This window comes from Crotalus tigris, unplaced genomic scaffold (genome assembly GCF_016545835.1).
Source record: "Crotalus tigris isolate CLP2741 ecotype Arizona unplaced genomic scaffold, ASM1654583v1 scf7180000018553.2237530, whole genome shotgun sequence".
NCBI lineage: Eukaryota > Metazoa > Chordata > Lepidosauria > Squamata > Viperidae > Crotalus > Crotalus tigris.
The window spans coordinates 1,707,552-1,723,813 of NW_024097074.1; the positions used below are offsets into that span (position 1 = coordinate 1,707,552).

Sequence of the window (16,262 nt, forward strand, 5' to 3'; positions counted from 1 at the left end):
GCTGAGTTGTGAATTTGTAAGGAGCTGACTTGTTTAGAAGCAATTCAATCAAAATTCTCGAGAATCGTAGCCTGAACTCCTTATTCAACTTAATGTCAATGAGGATTCTCAGTCATTCAGGTTATAGTTAGCTGAAAAGGGCTTTTTCCAATAGGATCTCCTGCTATGGGCAGGGGTTGGGCTAGAAGACCTCCGAGGTCCCGATTATTCTATGTTCTATCTTCTACATTTGGCTGGAAATAACTAACAATGGGTCATGCACACAAATCTAAAAATATGGCTAAGCATTGCATGCAAACTTTCTAAATCAACCTTCTGAAATACGGCTATCCATCATACGTATCTCATAACAATTTACAGAACATCCCAGGCGTTATCTCCCATATCTGCACATTGTCCAAGTTGGACAAAAGGTTAATTTGATGACAGGACATTTTCAGATTCAAAATAAATTTGTTTTCTGCTCGCCTTGATCATCCGGGTACATCTGTAGCGTGTGGAGCACAGTATCTGTCATTCCTAGATTTGATAACAATTGTAATAGAGTGGAGGATTCTTTGACACAGGAAAGTATTTGGAGTCCATATCTCTGGATGCCTGGATTTCCAATGAACTAGAAGCAAAGAAAACAAATGCTTAGATTTGTTGATATAAATTAGGGGTTTTCAAACTTGGCCACTTTAGGACTGGTGGACTTCAACTCCCAGAATTCCTCAGCTGAGGAATTCTGGGAGTTGAAGTCCACCAGTCTTAAAGTGGCCGAGTTTGAAGACCCCTGATATAAATCTTCAATTTATTGAGCTTCGATGCAAATACGGGAAGTCCTCAGCAATGCAGCCCCAAAATTTCTGTTGCTACGGGAGATACTTGTTAAGTGAATTTTTGCTCCATTTTACGACCTTTCTCTCCATCGTTAAGTGAATTTCTGCGGTTGTTAAGTCAGAACCATGGTTGTTAAGTGAGTCTGGCTTCCCCTTTGACTTTACTTGTCAGAAGGTGACTCCGGGACACTGCGACCGTCATAAATAGGAGCCGGTTGCAAAGCGTCCAAATTTTGATCACATGACCCTGGCAATGCTACAGCGGTCGTAAGTGTGAAAACTGGTCATAAGCCACTTTTTTCAGTGCTGTTATGATTTCAAACAGTTACTAAAACAGTGGTTCTCAACCTGTGGGTTGGGACCCCATTTGGGGTCGAACGACCATTTCACGGGGGTCGCCAAACAACGCAGTCTGCCATTTTTTCCCTCTTTTCCTTAGCTGTGCTACTCCTGCGTGGGGCCCAGCGGGTGCCTTACCTCCCTTGGGCTGGGCCAGCTGGTGGCCCAGCCGGTGGTTGCCCTGCGCCATCGCTGCCCCTTGCCAGCTACGCCTCGGCCGGCGCAGGGGGAGGCACCACGCATGCGCAGCGCTCCCGGGTAGGGAAAGTCCTCGACCTACGACCAGTTGGGTAGTCCTCGACTTACGACCGGTTGGGGGTCGCGGCATTAAAAAGGTTGAGAACCACTGCACTAAACAAATGGTTGTGAGTCAAGGATTATCACAGGGGTAGGCAACCATGGCTCTTTTATGACTCGTGGACTTCAACTCCCAGAATTCCTGAGCCAGCCATGCTGAGGGGAAAGGGAGAGGTTTCCAAGCTGAGCCATGCTGGCTCAGGAATTCTGGGAGTTGAGGTTTCCAAGCTGAGCCATGGTGGCTCAGGAATTCTGGGAGTTGAAGTCCACAAGTCATAAAAGAGCCAAAGTTGCCTACCCTTGGATTATTAGGATACAAGGTGAGATCAATGTGGAAAATTCTCAATCCCAAGGGTGAGGTGCCCCCCCCCTTCTGACCCCACTCTGGGGCTGTTTAGCACCCTTAAAAACCCTCCCTCCCACCGATCAATTAACTTTTAATGTTGAATTTTAATCATCCTCACCTCTTTTTAAATTTTACACACTTTTAAAAAATGTTTTCATATTTTATTTATATATGCTGCCCAGAGTCCTTTTGTGAGGGAGATGGGGGTTTTCTTCTTCCAAAATTTGATTTAAAAGAAAAATAAACAAAAGAGACCAATTTTAGACACCTTAAAAACAGGCGCAAAATTTTTTCCACTTGGGCAAAATGAAGAGACAATTAGGATTAGGCATTTGGTCGAGTTAGGCTGAGCACTTCAGTGAAGACTTTGCAACTCAGTCCTTATTTAGCTCTTATATTATAACTAGCTTGTAGAATTGAAAAGAGTAACCTATTAATACATATGGCGACTACGATAAAAGAGACGTAAAAGAAATGAACTGTACCGTGTTCAGAGCACCAAGGACAAGAGAATGGCCATCTTCTAAGAAAAAGTTATTTTTCATAAATGTTAACTCTGTTTGCAGGTTAGGGTTTTCCGAACCAACGTGCTGCTGATTGTTTAGTATACCTGCAACACACAGAAAGGATTTGTAAAAGCGATTATTGTAATTCAAATACATCAAAGATACGTGAATACACATCCCCATACAGAGACAGTTTCATAGTTCAAAATCTTATGCAGTATGAACATAAAGAACTCTTTGGAGTGAATTCTTAATTATTAAGTGCTATTAAACAGATTCCTAACCCATGTTTTGTGGTGAGGCAGCTCAAAGAAAGTGGCCAGGCAATCTTTTTGTGTATATAAATAGATTTATGAAATAAGTATTGAAAACAGCAAACTGAACCATCATATTTCAATCCTGAAGTATGTTTTTTTTAAAAAAACTATCCAGTGATTCAATAATGAGAACAATTATGGTAAGTGCCGACTAAAACAGAAAGAAGGAATAGATAAATTTATTTTAAGATGCTATCATGCTAAAAATGCGAGGTAGAAAGAAATCATTATTGCAAATAAATTACCATCACTGAGTTTTTTTTTTATTGAAAATTTTTACAGTTTTACAATAAAATAATCCCCCTCTCCCACCCACCCCTCCCACCCATCATCCTCCCACCTTCTTCCCAGAGCTGAATACAGGGTTAATAAAAACTAAAAAAAACAAAAACCTTACAACTTAAATAAACATCAAACAATTATAAATACATTCAAAAAACAACAACAAAATTTTAAATACTTTAACTCCAATATATAAAAACAAAACAAAACAATAGTTCTAATCATTACCTTAAACATAAATTATTCAAAAGCTAGACAATACTTTATCACTGAGTTTTCTCAAAACTTGTTCCATGCTGGGAAAACTACATATTTGTTTGCTTGGTGATTGCAAACAACTTTTTAATGATAGAAACAGATGAGAATTTTGATCTTAACTGTGCTTAATTATAAATGTCCCGCTGTTATGCGTTCAGACGACTGGTCCTATGGCTTCTGTTCTATAAACATTATTCGAAGTGATTCCAAGGAAACAGTGGGGCTTATTTTCAAGAAATCAACACAGGAATTACATCTTGGTGGGTGTGATTTTTCAATCTGAGTTTTTATACAAACATGCATTTGAACACATATGCAGTAGCTGAGAGTAAAGTGAAACTCAGAATTTTGGTGGTCCCTGGTGCTCTCTGAGCTTGGCTGTTTCCTTGCAGACGTTTCATTACCCAACTAGGTAACATCATCAGTGCTGGAAGGGAGTAGGGTTTGTGGAATGACGATTTTAATTTTTATTAAAATAAAAATAAAATAAATAAAAAAAGAACAATGACATAAACAAGAGTCTTTATTTGTAGATTTTTGGCTTAGTTGATGCTACTGTCTTCTGTTAAAGTCTCTCACCTGGAGCCATGCAACGTAAAATCACTTTAAGTGCTTCCAACTGGACGGATGGCAAAGATTTATGTTTCTTCATGGTCTGCACACTTCCAGATGCAGCGGCGAGCATGATATCCAATTGTAAGAAACTAGAAAATAAATCATGGAAATATGAAAATATGTCAACTCCTTGGTAACCTCTTTATTTATTAGAACATAGAATCATAGCTGGAAGGGACCTTGGAGGTCTTCTAGTGCAAAGAATTCAAGGGTGGCTGATCTGGACCACTCGTGGGAACGTAATGACTTCAGGCTGATTCCTCTCTTGACTCCACCCCCGGCGTCCACGCCTTCTACTCCTACACATGCTTCCTCAAACATAAACTCAGCATGCTTTTTGTTTGTTCGATTATACATTTGATAGACCTCTCTGCATTCAAAAAAAGGGAGGCTTGCTTACGGAGACTGTATATGCACAGCTGTGGATGGAAACTAACCAAAGAGAGAAGCAACCTAGAACGAAGGAGAAATTTCCTGACCGTTAGAACAATTAACCAGTGGAACAACCTGCCTCCAGAAGCGGTGAATGCTCCAACACTGGAAGTTTTTAAGAAGAGACTGGACAGCCATTTGTCCGAAATGGTATATGGTTTCCTGCCTGAGCAGGGGGTTGAACTAGATGACCTCCAAGGTCCCTTCCGTCATCATCATCACCACCACATTATATTATTATTATTATTATTATTATTATTATTATTATTATTATTGTTGTTGTTGTTGTTATTATTATTATGGATCATCGCACAGTCAGCCAGATGTTCAGACTGGATTTGGCATTTTGTCTACCTAACGAGTCCTCACCAAGGACCTGGGATAGGCAGACGTGGATGTTTGATGGTATTACAGATATCGTCGCAGGATGGAAGCAGTTCCTAGTAAGGCCACCTTTTGCAATTGACTAATAGTGAATTTGTCAATGCCAGTGGTGTTCAAGTGGTGCTCCAGTTGTTTTGGGATTGCACCCAAGGAGCCTATTACTATTGGTACTACCCTTGCTTGCTTTTGCCACAGTCTTTCTATTTCTATTTGTAGGTCTTTGTATTTCGTTATCTTCTCCAGTTCTTTCTCGTCTATTCTGCTGTCTCCAGGCACTGCCACGTCCACTATCCAGACTTTTTTGTCTTTCTTATCGACAATTGTTAAATCTGGGGTGTTATGTTGCAGGTGCTTGTCTGTTTATTATTTATTTATTTATTTATTATTATTATTATTATTATTAAGTTGGAAGGACCAACTCTTGGCAATTTCACGGGCACACGTGTAGTTCTTCTTGACAACTGTACAAAAAATTTCCAATTTTTTACAATTTTCCAGTGCCTAACCTAAAACTCTGGTGTACCCCCAACCAAGCACTTAAAGAGGGCTTAATTTTAGGAACATGGGAACGATCCCTGAAGAAGCACAAAGTCAAGTCAGAATCAACCCAGAGGAGTGCTGATTTGGGATCTACTAGTAACTAGTTGTTCAGCCTTTAGATTTACTTACCTTCCTTCGAAAGCATGGTTTAGCAATCGGCAGGCACCTTCTGCAATTTCGGGAGAATTGGAATATTTCTTCATGATCTCCAGCACGTTGATGTGTATACCTTTCGCCAAGAGAATTCTTCTAGCATTTGCTATAGTAAGACAAAAAAATAAAAGAAAGTATATATTGCTATTGCTATATGCTGAGAATTCTGGGTATTGGATTATTCGTTAGAGTAAGTTGGGTTCTTCCTAGGATCTTTCCTATACAGTAGTGGCCAAAACTATGGAAACCTTTTGGGAAAAGTGTACAGTAGAAATGCCACCTTTGGTTAAGTTTCCACCCATTTTTCTTCTAATTTCTTTATAACTGTAGCCTTGTTGACTTAATACTACTATTTTACATCGCTTTCTGGGCAACCTGTTAACTCTTTGCACCATGACTTTAATTTTATTACATTTTACAGGCTCACTAAATGAAAACCAGCACGGGATAACTATGGCCCCCTTCATGACTAGTGGACTTCAACTCCCAGAATTCCTGAGCCAGCACGGGGGAACTATGGCCCCCTTCATGACTAGTGGACTTCAACTCCCAGAATTCCTGAGCCAGCACGGGGGAACTATGGCCCCGTTCATGACCCGTGGACTTCAACTCCCAGAATTCCTGAGCCAGCATGGGGAAACTATGGCCCCGTTCAGGACTAGTGGATTTCAACTCCCAGAATTCCTGAGCCAGCATGGGGAAATTATGGGCCCTTCATGACTCGTGGACTTCAACTCCCAGAATTCCTGAGCCAGCATGGTTCAGCATGGAAACCTCTCCATATCTCCTCAGCATGGCTGGCTCAGGAATTCTGGGAGTTGAAGTCCACGAGTCATAAAAGAGCCAAGGTTGCCTACCCCTGGTCTAGGCTAATTCTCCTCCTGAGCGTTTGGGCCTAGGGCAAACTCCAGTATTAAGGGACTGGTTTTGCAATGCCATCCTTCTCCACTTAAGCATAGTCCAATTTCTTTACCGTTTTGCTTCACGAGAGTAGCTAAGGCATTGGCAGCTGCCTGGAACACTTCTTTGGAAGAAGAATACATCAACATAGCCAGCATCATTTCTCTGTGCGCTGGGTACCTAACGCAAAAAGGACAGAGCAATTTCAATGGAAACGTCGTATCATCGTGTTTTATTTTTAAGTTATTCAATCGGGAATAAAAGCAAATATAAAAAAACTTGTATAAAATGTTTTATAGATGGCACTTGCCACCAGCAAAATTAGCATAAATGTTTAAAAATATGTCGGATAGATGCTGGAAATGTAAGCATTATATAGGAACGTATTACCTCATTTGGTGGACATGTGGCAAAGCTAAGGCTTATTGGAGAAAGATACATAGGTGGTTAGATAACGTATTAGGTGAACATGTTGATTTTAAACCTGAACTTTTTTTACTAGGTATAATGCCTGAAAAGATTAATAAGCAGAGTCTATATTTAATATTACACATTACTACAGCAGCGAGAATAATCTTCGCACAATACTGGAAGAATGAAGGATTGCCATCAGAAGAAGAACTAATTAGAAAAATATCGGAATGTGCAGAGACGGACAGATTAACTATGAGACTGAAAGATAAAGAAGATACAGACTACTACCAAATTTGAGATTTATTTTAACGTTGGTTGGAGGAAAGAATGAAGGATTAGGAATCTTCTCCCTTTCATATCTGGTAATGGAAAGGCACTGGGTTAAGGGGAAAAAAAAATGATTTTCCCAAATTGCAAAATCTAGAATGCCCTTCAATGTTAAGCGTTTCTACAGAATGTCCTCAATTTACAAAAGTTCGTTTAGTGACTCTTCAAAGTTACAACGGCACTGAAAAAAAGCGACCTATCGCCTATTTTTCAGACTTACAACCGTTGCAGCATCCCTGTGATCACGTGAACAAAATTTCAAGGCTTGGTAACTGGTACCTATGACGCTACCCGTGTCCTGGGGTCACGTGATCTCCTTAGGCGACCTTCTGACGAGCAAAGCCAATGGGGAAGCCCGATTCGCTTCACAACAGTGTCTCTAATTGAATAACTGCAGTGATCCACTTAACAACCGTGGCGAGAAAGGTCGTAAAGTGGGGCAAATTCCCCTGAACCACTGTCAATTTTGGGGCTCTGTTGTCGTCCTAAGTTGGGAATGGCCTGTACTTGTACTGTTTTAAAGATCTAGGGATCAAGCAATCTGAGGCAGAAAAGCGGTTTTCTGTGCTTTCCCCAGTATTCATATGAAGGATCCCATCTCAAAAATGTGACCCAGGAAGCACAAAGGGAACATGCTTTTCTCTCCTAGCAAGATTGTGCATCTTAAGGGAAACAGGTGAAAGAGAAATGTAAACAAAAACTAGGTGCAGCTGACAAAGCTATTGCAAAAGATTGCACTAACTTTCCTTCTTCGTCCCCAATCTTCTCATTAAGAGTAGGCTGATACATAAGCAGATTGTTCAATGCCCAGCAAGCAGCTTCCTAAAGAATGCAGAATAACAGAATATAAGTCATTATTTGGCACAGCACTTCTAATTTCAGAGCAGACTAATAAGAAGCGCGGGCATGACTCATGCTAAGTGGAAAAGGTTCAAAACCTATACTTTTTTTAAAAAAAAAAACAACAACTACAACCCGATACCATTTTAATGTTAATCACATACAGAGATGAAAAGATTCTGGGCTCTCAGAAATATGTCATTAATTCAGATAGTCCTTGACTTACAATGGTGGTGGCGCAGTGGTTAGAATGCAATACTGCAGGCTAACTCTGCCCACTGCCAACAGTTTGATCCTGACTGGCTCAAGGTTGACTCAGCCTTCCGTCCTTCCGAGGTCGGTAAAATGGGGACCCAGATTGTTGGGGGCCATAGGCTGACTCTGTAAACTGCTTAGAGAGGGCTGTAAAGCACTGTAAAGTGGAATATACATCTAAGTGCTATTGCTATCTAAACTGTGGTGGTGCAGTGGTTAGGACACAGTATTGCAGGATAACTCTGCTCATGCCAGGAGTTCGATCCTGACTGGCTCAAGGTTGACTCAGCCTGCTGTCCTTCCGAGGTCGGTAAAATGAGGACCCAGATTGTTGGGGGCAATAGGCTGACTCTATAAACCGCTTAGAGAGGGCTGTAAAGTACTATGAAGCGGTATATAAGTGTAAGTGCTATTGCTATTTGTTTAATGACTGTTCAAAGTTACAACGGCACCAAAAATGTGACTGATGACTGTTTTTCACACAACTGTTGCAGCATCCCTCTAGTCATCTGATCAAAATTTGGATGCTTGGCAACTGGCTCACATTTATGACGGTCGCTGCGTCCCAGGGGGTCACATGATTCCCTTCTTTTACGACCTTCTGACAAGCAAAGTCAGATAGGGGAAGCCACTTAACAACCTTGTTACTCATTTAACAACCACAGCGAGCCGGTTAACAACTGTGGCCAGCAAGGTCATAATATGGGGCAAAACTCAATTATCAACTGTCTCGCTTAGCAACGGACTTTGGGGGGCTCAACTGTGGTTGTAAGTCAAGGACCTAATTTTAAAACTTAAGAGCAAAAAAAAAAATTCCTTGCTGTGGTGAGGATCTAGGCAGCTTCTGCACAGAAATCAATATCCCTTTTCAGTTAAAAATAGGTATATTCGGTATTTAAGAAGGACATAAAATAAAATAAGCATTGGCAGCTTTTTTTCCCTTAGACAAAATTTAAGTCATATTTAATGGCCTTAGTCCCATGCTTTTAGGGTTTTACCTGTACGCCTCTATTTCTTCTGTGACATTTTAATGCTTTATAGCAGGCCTCCAGCCAACAGAATTTATTTTCTTCATCTTCCTCTTCTTCCTTTTTGTCTTCCAAATCTCTGTTTAAAAAGATGGTTTCCGCTTGGGAGAAAAGGGATCATTCATTGAAGTCTGAGAACGTAAACGTCTATTTTCACAGCACAGATAAGATAACCTTTATTGTCATTTTTTGTACAGTGGGCACAACGGCAAAACATCAAAAATTAAATTTAGTTGCCCGTTCTCAAAGTGAAACACATACATGACACACACCTAAACATACTATGTACGACATATGTATAGACCCACACCCACACAGATGAGCAACAACGACTCCATTTGTTTTTGAACCAAATTACTCACCATCAGCCAAAAAAAAAAAAAAAGACCAGAAAGCATTTTAACAATTTGACTTGTTACTCTTAAAATTCTACATTGATTTTTCTTCACGTGAAATTCCCTTAGGGCAGTGGTGGGATTCAAATATGTGAACATCTGTGTGGATGCCGCTTCTGGAACTCCATTCTGGGCTCACGCAACAAAAAATTAGCTTCTGGTTCGCTAACTGATGCGAACGGGCTGAATCCCATCACAGCCTTAGGGTAACGGGGACGTTGCATAATTAAACTGCGGCACCTAAGTTGCATCTGATGCCTTGGTTACAAGGCTATTAATTTAAGAGCCTGCATTCCAACCGTCAACCTTCTGTTTTATTATCAGTCAGAATGAAAAACCTACTCAGCCCCATCCCGGCTATGTAACTAGGAGAGGTTCCAGTTTTTGCTGCTCAGTTATCGTGAACTTAAACAAATACTGGTAGTTCTCAACTTAAAACAGTTCATTTAGTGACAGTTACAATGGCACTGAAAAAAGTGACATACGACCGTTTGTCACATTTAGGACTGTTGCAGCATCCCCTTGGTCAGGGGTAGACAACCTTGGCCCTTTTATGACTCGTGGACTTCAACTCCCAGAATTCCTCAGCCAGCCACCGCTGAAGGGAAAGGGAGAGGTTTCCAAGCTGAACCAGGCTGGCTCAGGAATTCTGGGAGTTGAAGTCCACGAGTCTTAAAGTTGCCAAGGTTGAGGACCCCTGATATAGGGCAAGGGTGGGGAACCTTGGCTCTTTTATGACTTGTGGACTTCAACTCCCAGAATTCCTCAGCCAGCCACGCTGAGGGGAAAGGGAGAGGTTTCCAGGCTGAGCCATGCTGGCTCAGGAATTCTGGGAGTTGAAGTCCACGAGTCAGAAAGCGGCCTAGGCCTAGGCCAGAGGTAGGCAACCTTGGCTCTTTTACGACTTGTGGACTTCAACTCCCAGAATTCCTGAGCCAGCCACGCTGAGGGGAAAGGGAGAGGTTTCCAAGCCGAGCCATGCTGGCTCAGGAATTCTGGGAGTTGAAGTCCAGGAGTCATAAGAGAACTGTAAGGACCCACCCCACTTTGCATCTTAAGAAGACAGAACTCTTGGAATAGCTCTTCCAACAGGAATCCTTTATTAAGAGAAAATGGTTGCAGGCATGCTAGACAGGACTTGGGTTTCAAGCTCTCCCATTCAAGGTTTTAGAAAAGTTTAAATAAGGGGAGAGCAAAAAAAAGAAAAAAAAAAAGTAAAAAAAAAAGAAAAAGAAAGAAAAAAAAAACGAGAAAAAAAAATTAAAAAAAAACACAAAAAACAAAAAAAAAGAAAAGAAAAAAAGAAACAAAAGAAATAAAAAAAATGACTAATATAATAAAAAGAAAACAATAAGAAAAAAGAAAAAAGAAAAAATATGTAAAAAGAAGATAAAAAAAAGAAAAAAAACACACAAAAAACAAAAAAAAAAAAAGAACTAAAAAAGAAAGGAAAAAAAAAAAAAAAAAAAAAAGACAATAAGGAAAAAAAAGAACAAAGGAAAAAAAAAAAAAAAGCCAAAAAAAAAAAAAGAATAAAAATTAAAAAAAAGAAAAAAAAAGAAATATAAAAAAAAAAAAAAAAAAAAACAATAAAAAAAGGGGTTTTTTCCCCAGTAGTCCCAACCAATCAACCCCCCTTCCAGTGATAGTTTCAAGTATCACAATTCCATCCCCTTTCTTCTTCCGTCTGGATGGAGACTTCAGATAACTACATGAAAGGCACTTACTCTTCTTTGATAGGTTAAAGCTTAGAGGCCACAATAAACACACATTCAGTCCTTTGAAGTGTGCTGAAGGATGTGAGGGCCATAAAGCCCCTTTGCTCTCCCCCTTTTCTCCCTCTTATGGCAGAATCCAGAGAAGGCAGAATTGGGAGTTTCTATGTTTGATAATTAAAGATGAAATATAATTGGATTCTGACATCCGGCCCCTCTTAACAATAAGAGAGATCCACCTGAAAGAAAACACAAGTAAAGAATTTAGTTAGGCTTGTTAGGATACTCTGTGTGAAACTTCTTCAATAGCTTCGGAGCTCTGACGTGACGTTTATGGACCCACTCATTTTGTGAGGCAGGGAGGTGTTTCCAGGCAACTAGGTACTGAGTTGTTCCATGATATCTCCTAGAGTCAAGGATCTCTTTTATTTCGAAGTGTTGTTCCCCCTCCACCATGATTGGAGGTGGTGGGGGGGGGATTTTTGGCCGTAGAGGTGACTGATGCTCTCTTTTCAGCAAGCTGCAATGAAAAATTGGGTGTATTTGCCTGAGGTTTTTGGGTAATTCTAATTCTACTGTTACTGGATTTATGATTCTTTTAATTGGAAAAGGTCCTATATATTTTGGTCCAAGTTTTTTACAGGGCTGTAGGGACTTTAGGTATTTTGTAGATAAGTACACCATTTCTCCTATAATGAATGGTGTAGGCTCAACCCTTTTTTTATCGGCTTGTGCTTTGTATGCCCGCCTAGCTTCATCTAGTGATTTTCTGACTATTGGCCAGGTGTTTTGTAGGTTTTCCATCCATTCTTTCAGTGAAGGGATCGTTGGTTCTTTTGGGGTTAACTCTGGCATAGGGTTGAAACTTTGGCCGTTGGCTATTTGAAAAGGAGTGTAGCCTGTGCTGGAGTGGACTGCATTATTGTAGGCAACTTCTGCAAAAGGAAGTAAGTCCGTCCAATCACTCTGTTGGAAATTTAAAAAACATCTCAAATATTGCTCAAGTACCGACTGGCACCGTTCCGCTTGTCCATCTCCTTGAGGGTGGTGGCTAGATGTCAATCCCTGAGTGGTCCCTAAGAGGGATAAAAATTCCTTCCAAAATGCAGACGTAAATTGCACTCCCCTATCAGAGATGATGCGTTGGGGTGCCCCGTGCAATCTGTAAATGTGCTGGATGAAAAGTTTTGCTAAGGCCTTTGCAGTGGGAATTTTTTGGCAAGGGATAAAGTGCACCTGTTTGGAAAATAGGTCCGTGACTGTCCAGATAACAGTATTCCCATTGCTTTCAGGCAATTCCACTATAAAATCCATGGCTATTTCCCTCCAGGGGGCTGAGGGACTTGCCACTGGTTGTAACAGCCCTGGCGATTTCCCTTGCAACCTCTTTGCTGATGCACAGGTTGGGCAGCTGGCAACATAACTTTCTATGTCCTTTTTTATTGATGGCCACCAAAATTGCCGTTTAATTAAGTGTAAAGTTTTTACAAATCCAAAATGCCCTGCTGATTTTGTGTCATGGCAAAGTTGCATGAAAGTTAGTCTTTGAGTTGTTGGTATATATAACTTTTCCCCTACCCAAGGCAATCCGTCTCTCATTGTGCACACATGTTTGTTTTTCTGGAACCAATCATCTGTTTCCAAACTTTTTCTGAATTCAATCCCAGTTTGGCTGTCCAGTTGTGGTTTTATTTTGGCTTGGGTTCTTGTGGTTACTGGCGCTGCCAGTTGTGATTCTGCCATTATTGGTCTAGAGTCTGTGGTTCGTGCGCTGTTATATTGGGGCATGCGAGATAGTGCATCTGCCAGGAAGTTCTTTCTTCCTGGTAAATGTTTGAGCTTAAATTGGAATTGGTGAAAATGCTGGGACCAGCGGGCTTGTTTGGGATTGAGTTTCCTGGAAGTTTTCAGGGCTTCTAAATTTTTGTGATCAGTCCACACCTGGAAGGGGATTTTGTTGCCTTCCAGGAACTGTCGCCACGTGAGTAATGCCCAACGTATCCCATAAGCCTCCTTCTCCCATACGGGCCAGCGCTGTTCTGTTTCCGTGAGTTTCTTAGATGTATATGCACAGGGTTGCAATACTGCATCATCATTTTCTTGTAATAGCACAGCCCCCACTGCCACATCACTTGCATCTGCCTGTATTATGAAGGGCTTGTCCATATCTGGGTGCCTTAGTACTGGTTCGGCAGAAAAAAGTCTCTTTAGTCTCTCAAACGCTGCTTGGCACTCCATTGTCCATGTTAGTGGCTGGCTAGGTTTTACTGAGGATGTTCCCTTCGTTTTTAGTAAGTTAGTGAGGGGCAAGGCTATCTGTGCAAATGAGGGGATGAATTGGCGGTAAAAATTTGCAAAGCCCAGGAAACTTTGTAGTTGCTTTCTTGTGCGGGGTGGTGCCCATTCTAATACTGCTCTGACCTTCTCTGGGTCCATTTCAATGCCCTGTGGGGATATGCGATAGCCTAGGTAGTCTATCCTTTCCTGGTGGAATTCGCATTTTGAGAGTTTGGCATATAGGTGAGCGGCTCGCAGCTTCTTTAAAACCGCTCTGACAAGTTTGACGTGTTCTTCTTTTGTTTCGGTAAAGATAAGAATGTCGTCCAAGTAAACAAGGACCCCCTTAAACAGGTGCTCCCTTAGAACGTCATTGATTAATTGCATAAAGACTGCAGGGCCCCCTTGTAATCCAAATGGCAAGACTTTGAATTGATAGCACCCCATGGGGCAGTTAAATGCAGTCTTCCATTCGTCCCCTTCCTTGATTCTCACGCGATAGTAAGCTTCCCTTAAGTCTAGTTTAGAAAAAATTTTCCCTTTCGATAGGTGTGACAGCATGTCTTTCATGAGGGGCAGCGGGTATAGGTTGCTTTCACTGATTGTGTTCAGGGCCCTATAATCCACGCATAAACGTAAAGAGCCATCCTTCTTCTCTCTAAAAAGGACCGGGGCAGCCACTTTAGGCTTAGCTGGTTCAATGAAACCTCTCTCCAGGTTTTTTTTTATAAATCTTTCCATTTCCTCCTTCTCCTTTGGGCTCATGGAGTATAATCTGGGTTTCGGGAGTTTTGCCCCAGGCTTGAATTCAATGGTACAGTCTGTGGGTCGGTGGGGGGGAAGCTCATTCGCCCTCTCCTCACTGAAGACTTCAGCAAGGTCCCTATATTCCTCTGGTATTTCTGTTAATCTTTTTTCCTCTCCTATGGATGCTTTTTCTATTCTTGATTCTGGTAGCCTCTCTTGGGGTTTTAAGTCCATAGGGTCCCCCTTCGGGAATTTGATTTCTGTCGTCCTCCAATTTACCCAGGGGTTCCATTTTTTCAACCATTCCATCCCTAGAATCATTGGGCATTCCATACCTGGGGTCACCACAAACGTTAAGTCCTCTTCATGGTTGCCCAGGGAGAGGTGTATTGGCAAGTGGCTAGGGTAGCTGGCACCCCCCCTGCTATGGATCCATCTAGCTGGCCAAATGAGATTGGTTGTTCCAGTCTCCTGGATGGGATGCCCAGATTCCCCACTAGTGTTGGGCTAATGAGGCAGCGGGTGCAGCCAGAGTCTATTAAGGCTTTCACCTTCACAGCTTCGGGCATGGGGGGGATTAATATAGTCACTGTTTTGAAGATGGGTGTGATGCGTCCACTTACCAGGGGTTCGCCTTCCGAGCTGTCATCTGAGGCATCCACCGTCCCTGTGGTGTAGGCTGGAGTTCTTTCCCCTTGGTGAGCAGAGGTGGGGTTTTCTGCAATTTCCATCATTTTCATGGCTGTTTCTTTTGGCTTAGCTGAATACCCTCTGGGTTTGTTGATTGGGGATCTGTCTGGGTTGTGCTGGGGGGCCTTTGAGCGGCATTCTACAGCTCGATGCCCTTCTCTTCCGCACTTGAAACACCCCATCTGCTTCTTGGCTGTATCCGATGATTTCACCGGTTGGTGTGTCAGCTCAGGCGGGGGGCGGCTCCATTGTTTTCCTCGGCGATGCCTCTTCAATATGTCGATCTCTGCTTCCTCTGCCAAGACGTACCATTCCTCAAGTCGATGTGGGTCTCCTCGGGGCAGGCAAGCATCATATAGATCATAGTTTAGTCCGTCTTTGAAACGGCCAAGGAGGATGTCTTCTGGCCAATTCAGTTTGCTGGCAATGGCTCGGAATTCTTGTGTATACTCAGCCACTGGGCGTTTGCCCTGCCTCATCGTTGTTATTCTTTCACGGGCTTTGCGATCAGCCAGGGGGTCTTCAAATCGTCTTCTCAACGAGGACATGAAACGGTTGAAGTTACTGAGTTCTGGGGCATTGGAGTCATGCAGGTTCACCACCCAATCTGCAGCTGGTCCATCCAGGGCAGATTGCACGATCCGGATGCGGGCTTTGTCGCTGGGGATGTCCTGCCCATATTCCTCCATGTAGCTGAGGACTTGGGTTAGGAAAAACCCCAAGCGTGTTGGCTCCCCTTTGAATTTCACCTCCAACGGTGGACGTCTTGGAATGGATCGGTGCCTCCATTGTGGGTGGTAGTGTCTTCCGTCCAGATTTCCATCTGTGGTCCGGTAGGGGGTGGGAGCTCCTGGATCAGTAAATGTCCCTGGGGTTGCAGGTTCCACGTCCCCCTCGGTGTCTCTCCCTTTGTGGCTCCAGGAACTGGGGCGGGCGTAGGGCTCAGGAATCTCCTCTCCTAGGGAGCTGAGAGTTCTCTTCATCAGGTCAATAGCTCTCTCTAGGATCCAGTCTGAGTACGGCATACAGCTTCCTCCCTCTTCACTTGCGTGCAGGGATTTCTCCATCTCCTGCTTCCATTCTGGTTGCTTGGTCCCCCGTCTCAGGGTCACTTTTCTTGATTCCTTTCCCCACTCGCTTTTCTTTCCAACGCCCATCGACCAGCGAGGCTTGTGGTCCTGTGTCTCCACCACTTCTTCTTCTGAGAAATCTGGCCTCTCGGATCCCAACATCTGGCAAGGTTCCAACTGGGTCAGCGGCTCTCTTTCCAGGGAGTTTTCTCCCTCTCTTGCTTCGTTGTCTGACATGGTAAATTTTTTGCAAAATCCCCCGGCAAGGGTCTACCTTCCAGGTGGATTAATTTTGCAAGTCCTGTCTAATGTAA

At 42.5% G+C, this 16,262-nt stretch overlaps 1 protein-coding gene across 2 annotated transcripts in view; it reads right to left on the reverse strand.

Annotated features, from left to right (window-relative positions):
• The window catches only part of LRRK2 (leucine rich repeat kinase 2), a 97,902-nt gene that overhangs the window by 60,571 nt on the left and 21,069 nt on the right, over positions 1-16,262 (reverse strand). For both annotated transcript variants that reach the window (XM_039354499.1, XM_039354498.1), the window contains 7 exons: positions 9,025-9,155; positions 7,674-7,753; positions 6,264-6,370; positions 5,267-5,396; positions 3,746-3,870; positions 2,289-2,413; positions 469-613 (listed from right to left, as the gene is read on the reverse strand). In XM_039354499.1, the coding sequence (XP_039210433.1) occupies positions 469-613; positions 2,289-2,413; positions 3,746-3,870; positions 5,267-5,396; positions 6,264-6,370; positions 7,674-7,753; positions 9,025-9,155 (843 nt within the window). The remainder of the gene's footprint in view (positions 1-468; positions 614-2,288; positions 2,414-3,745; positions 3,871-5,266; positions 5,397-6,263; positions 6,371-7,673; positions 7,754-9,024; positions 9,156-16,262) is intronic.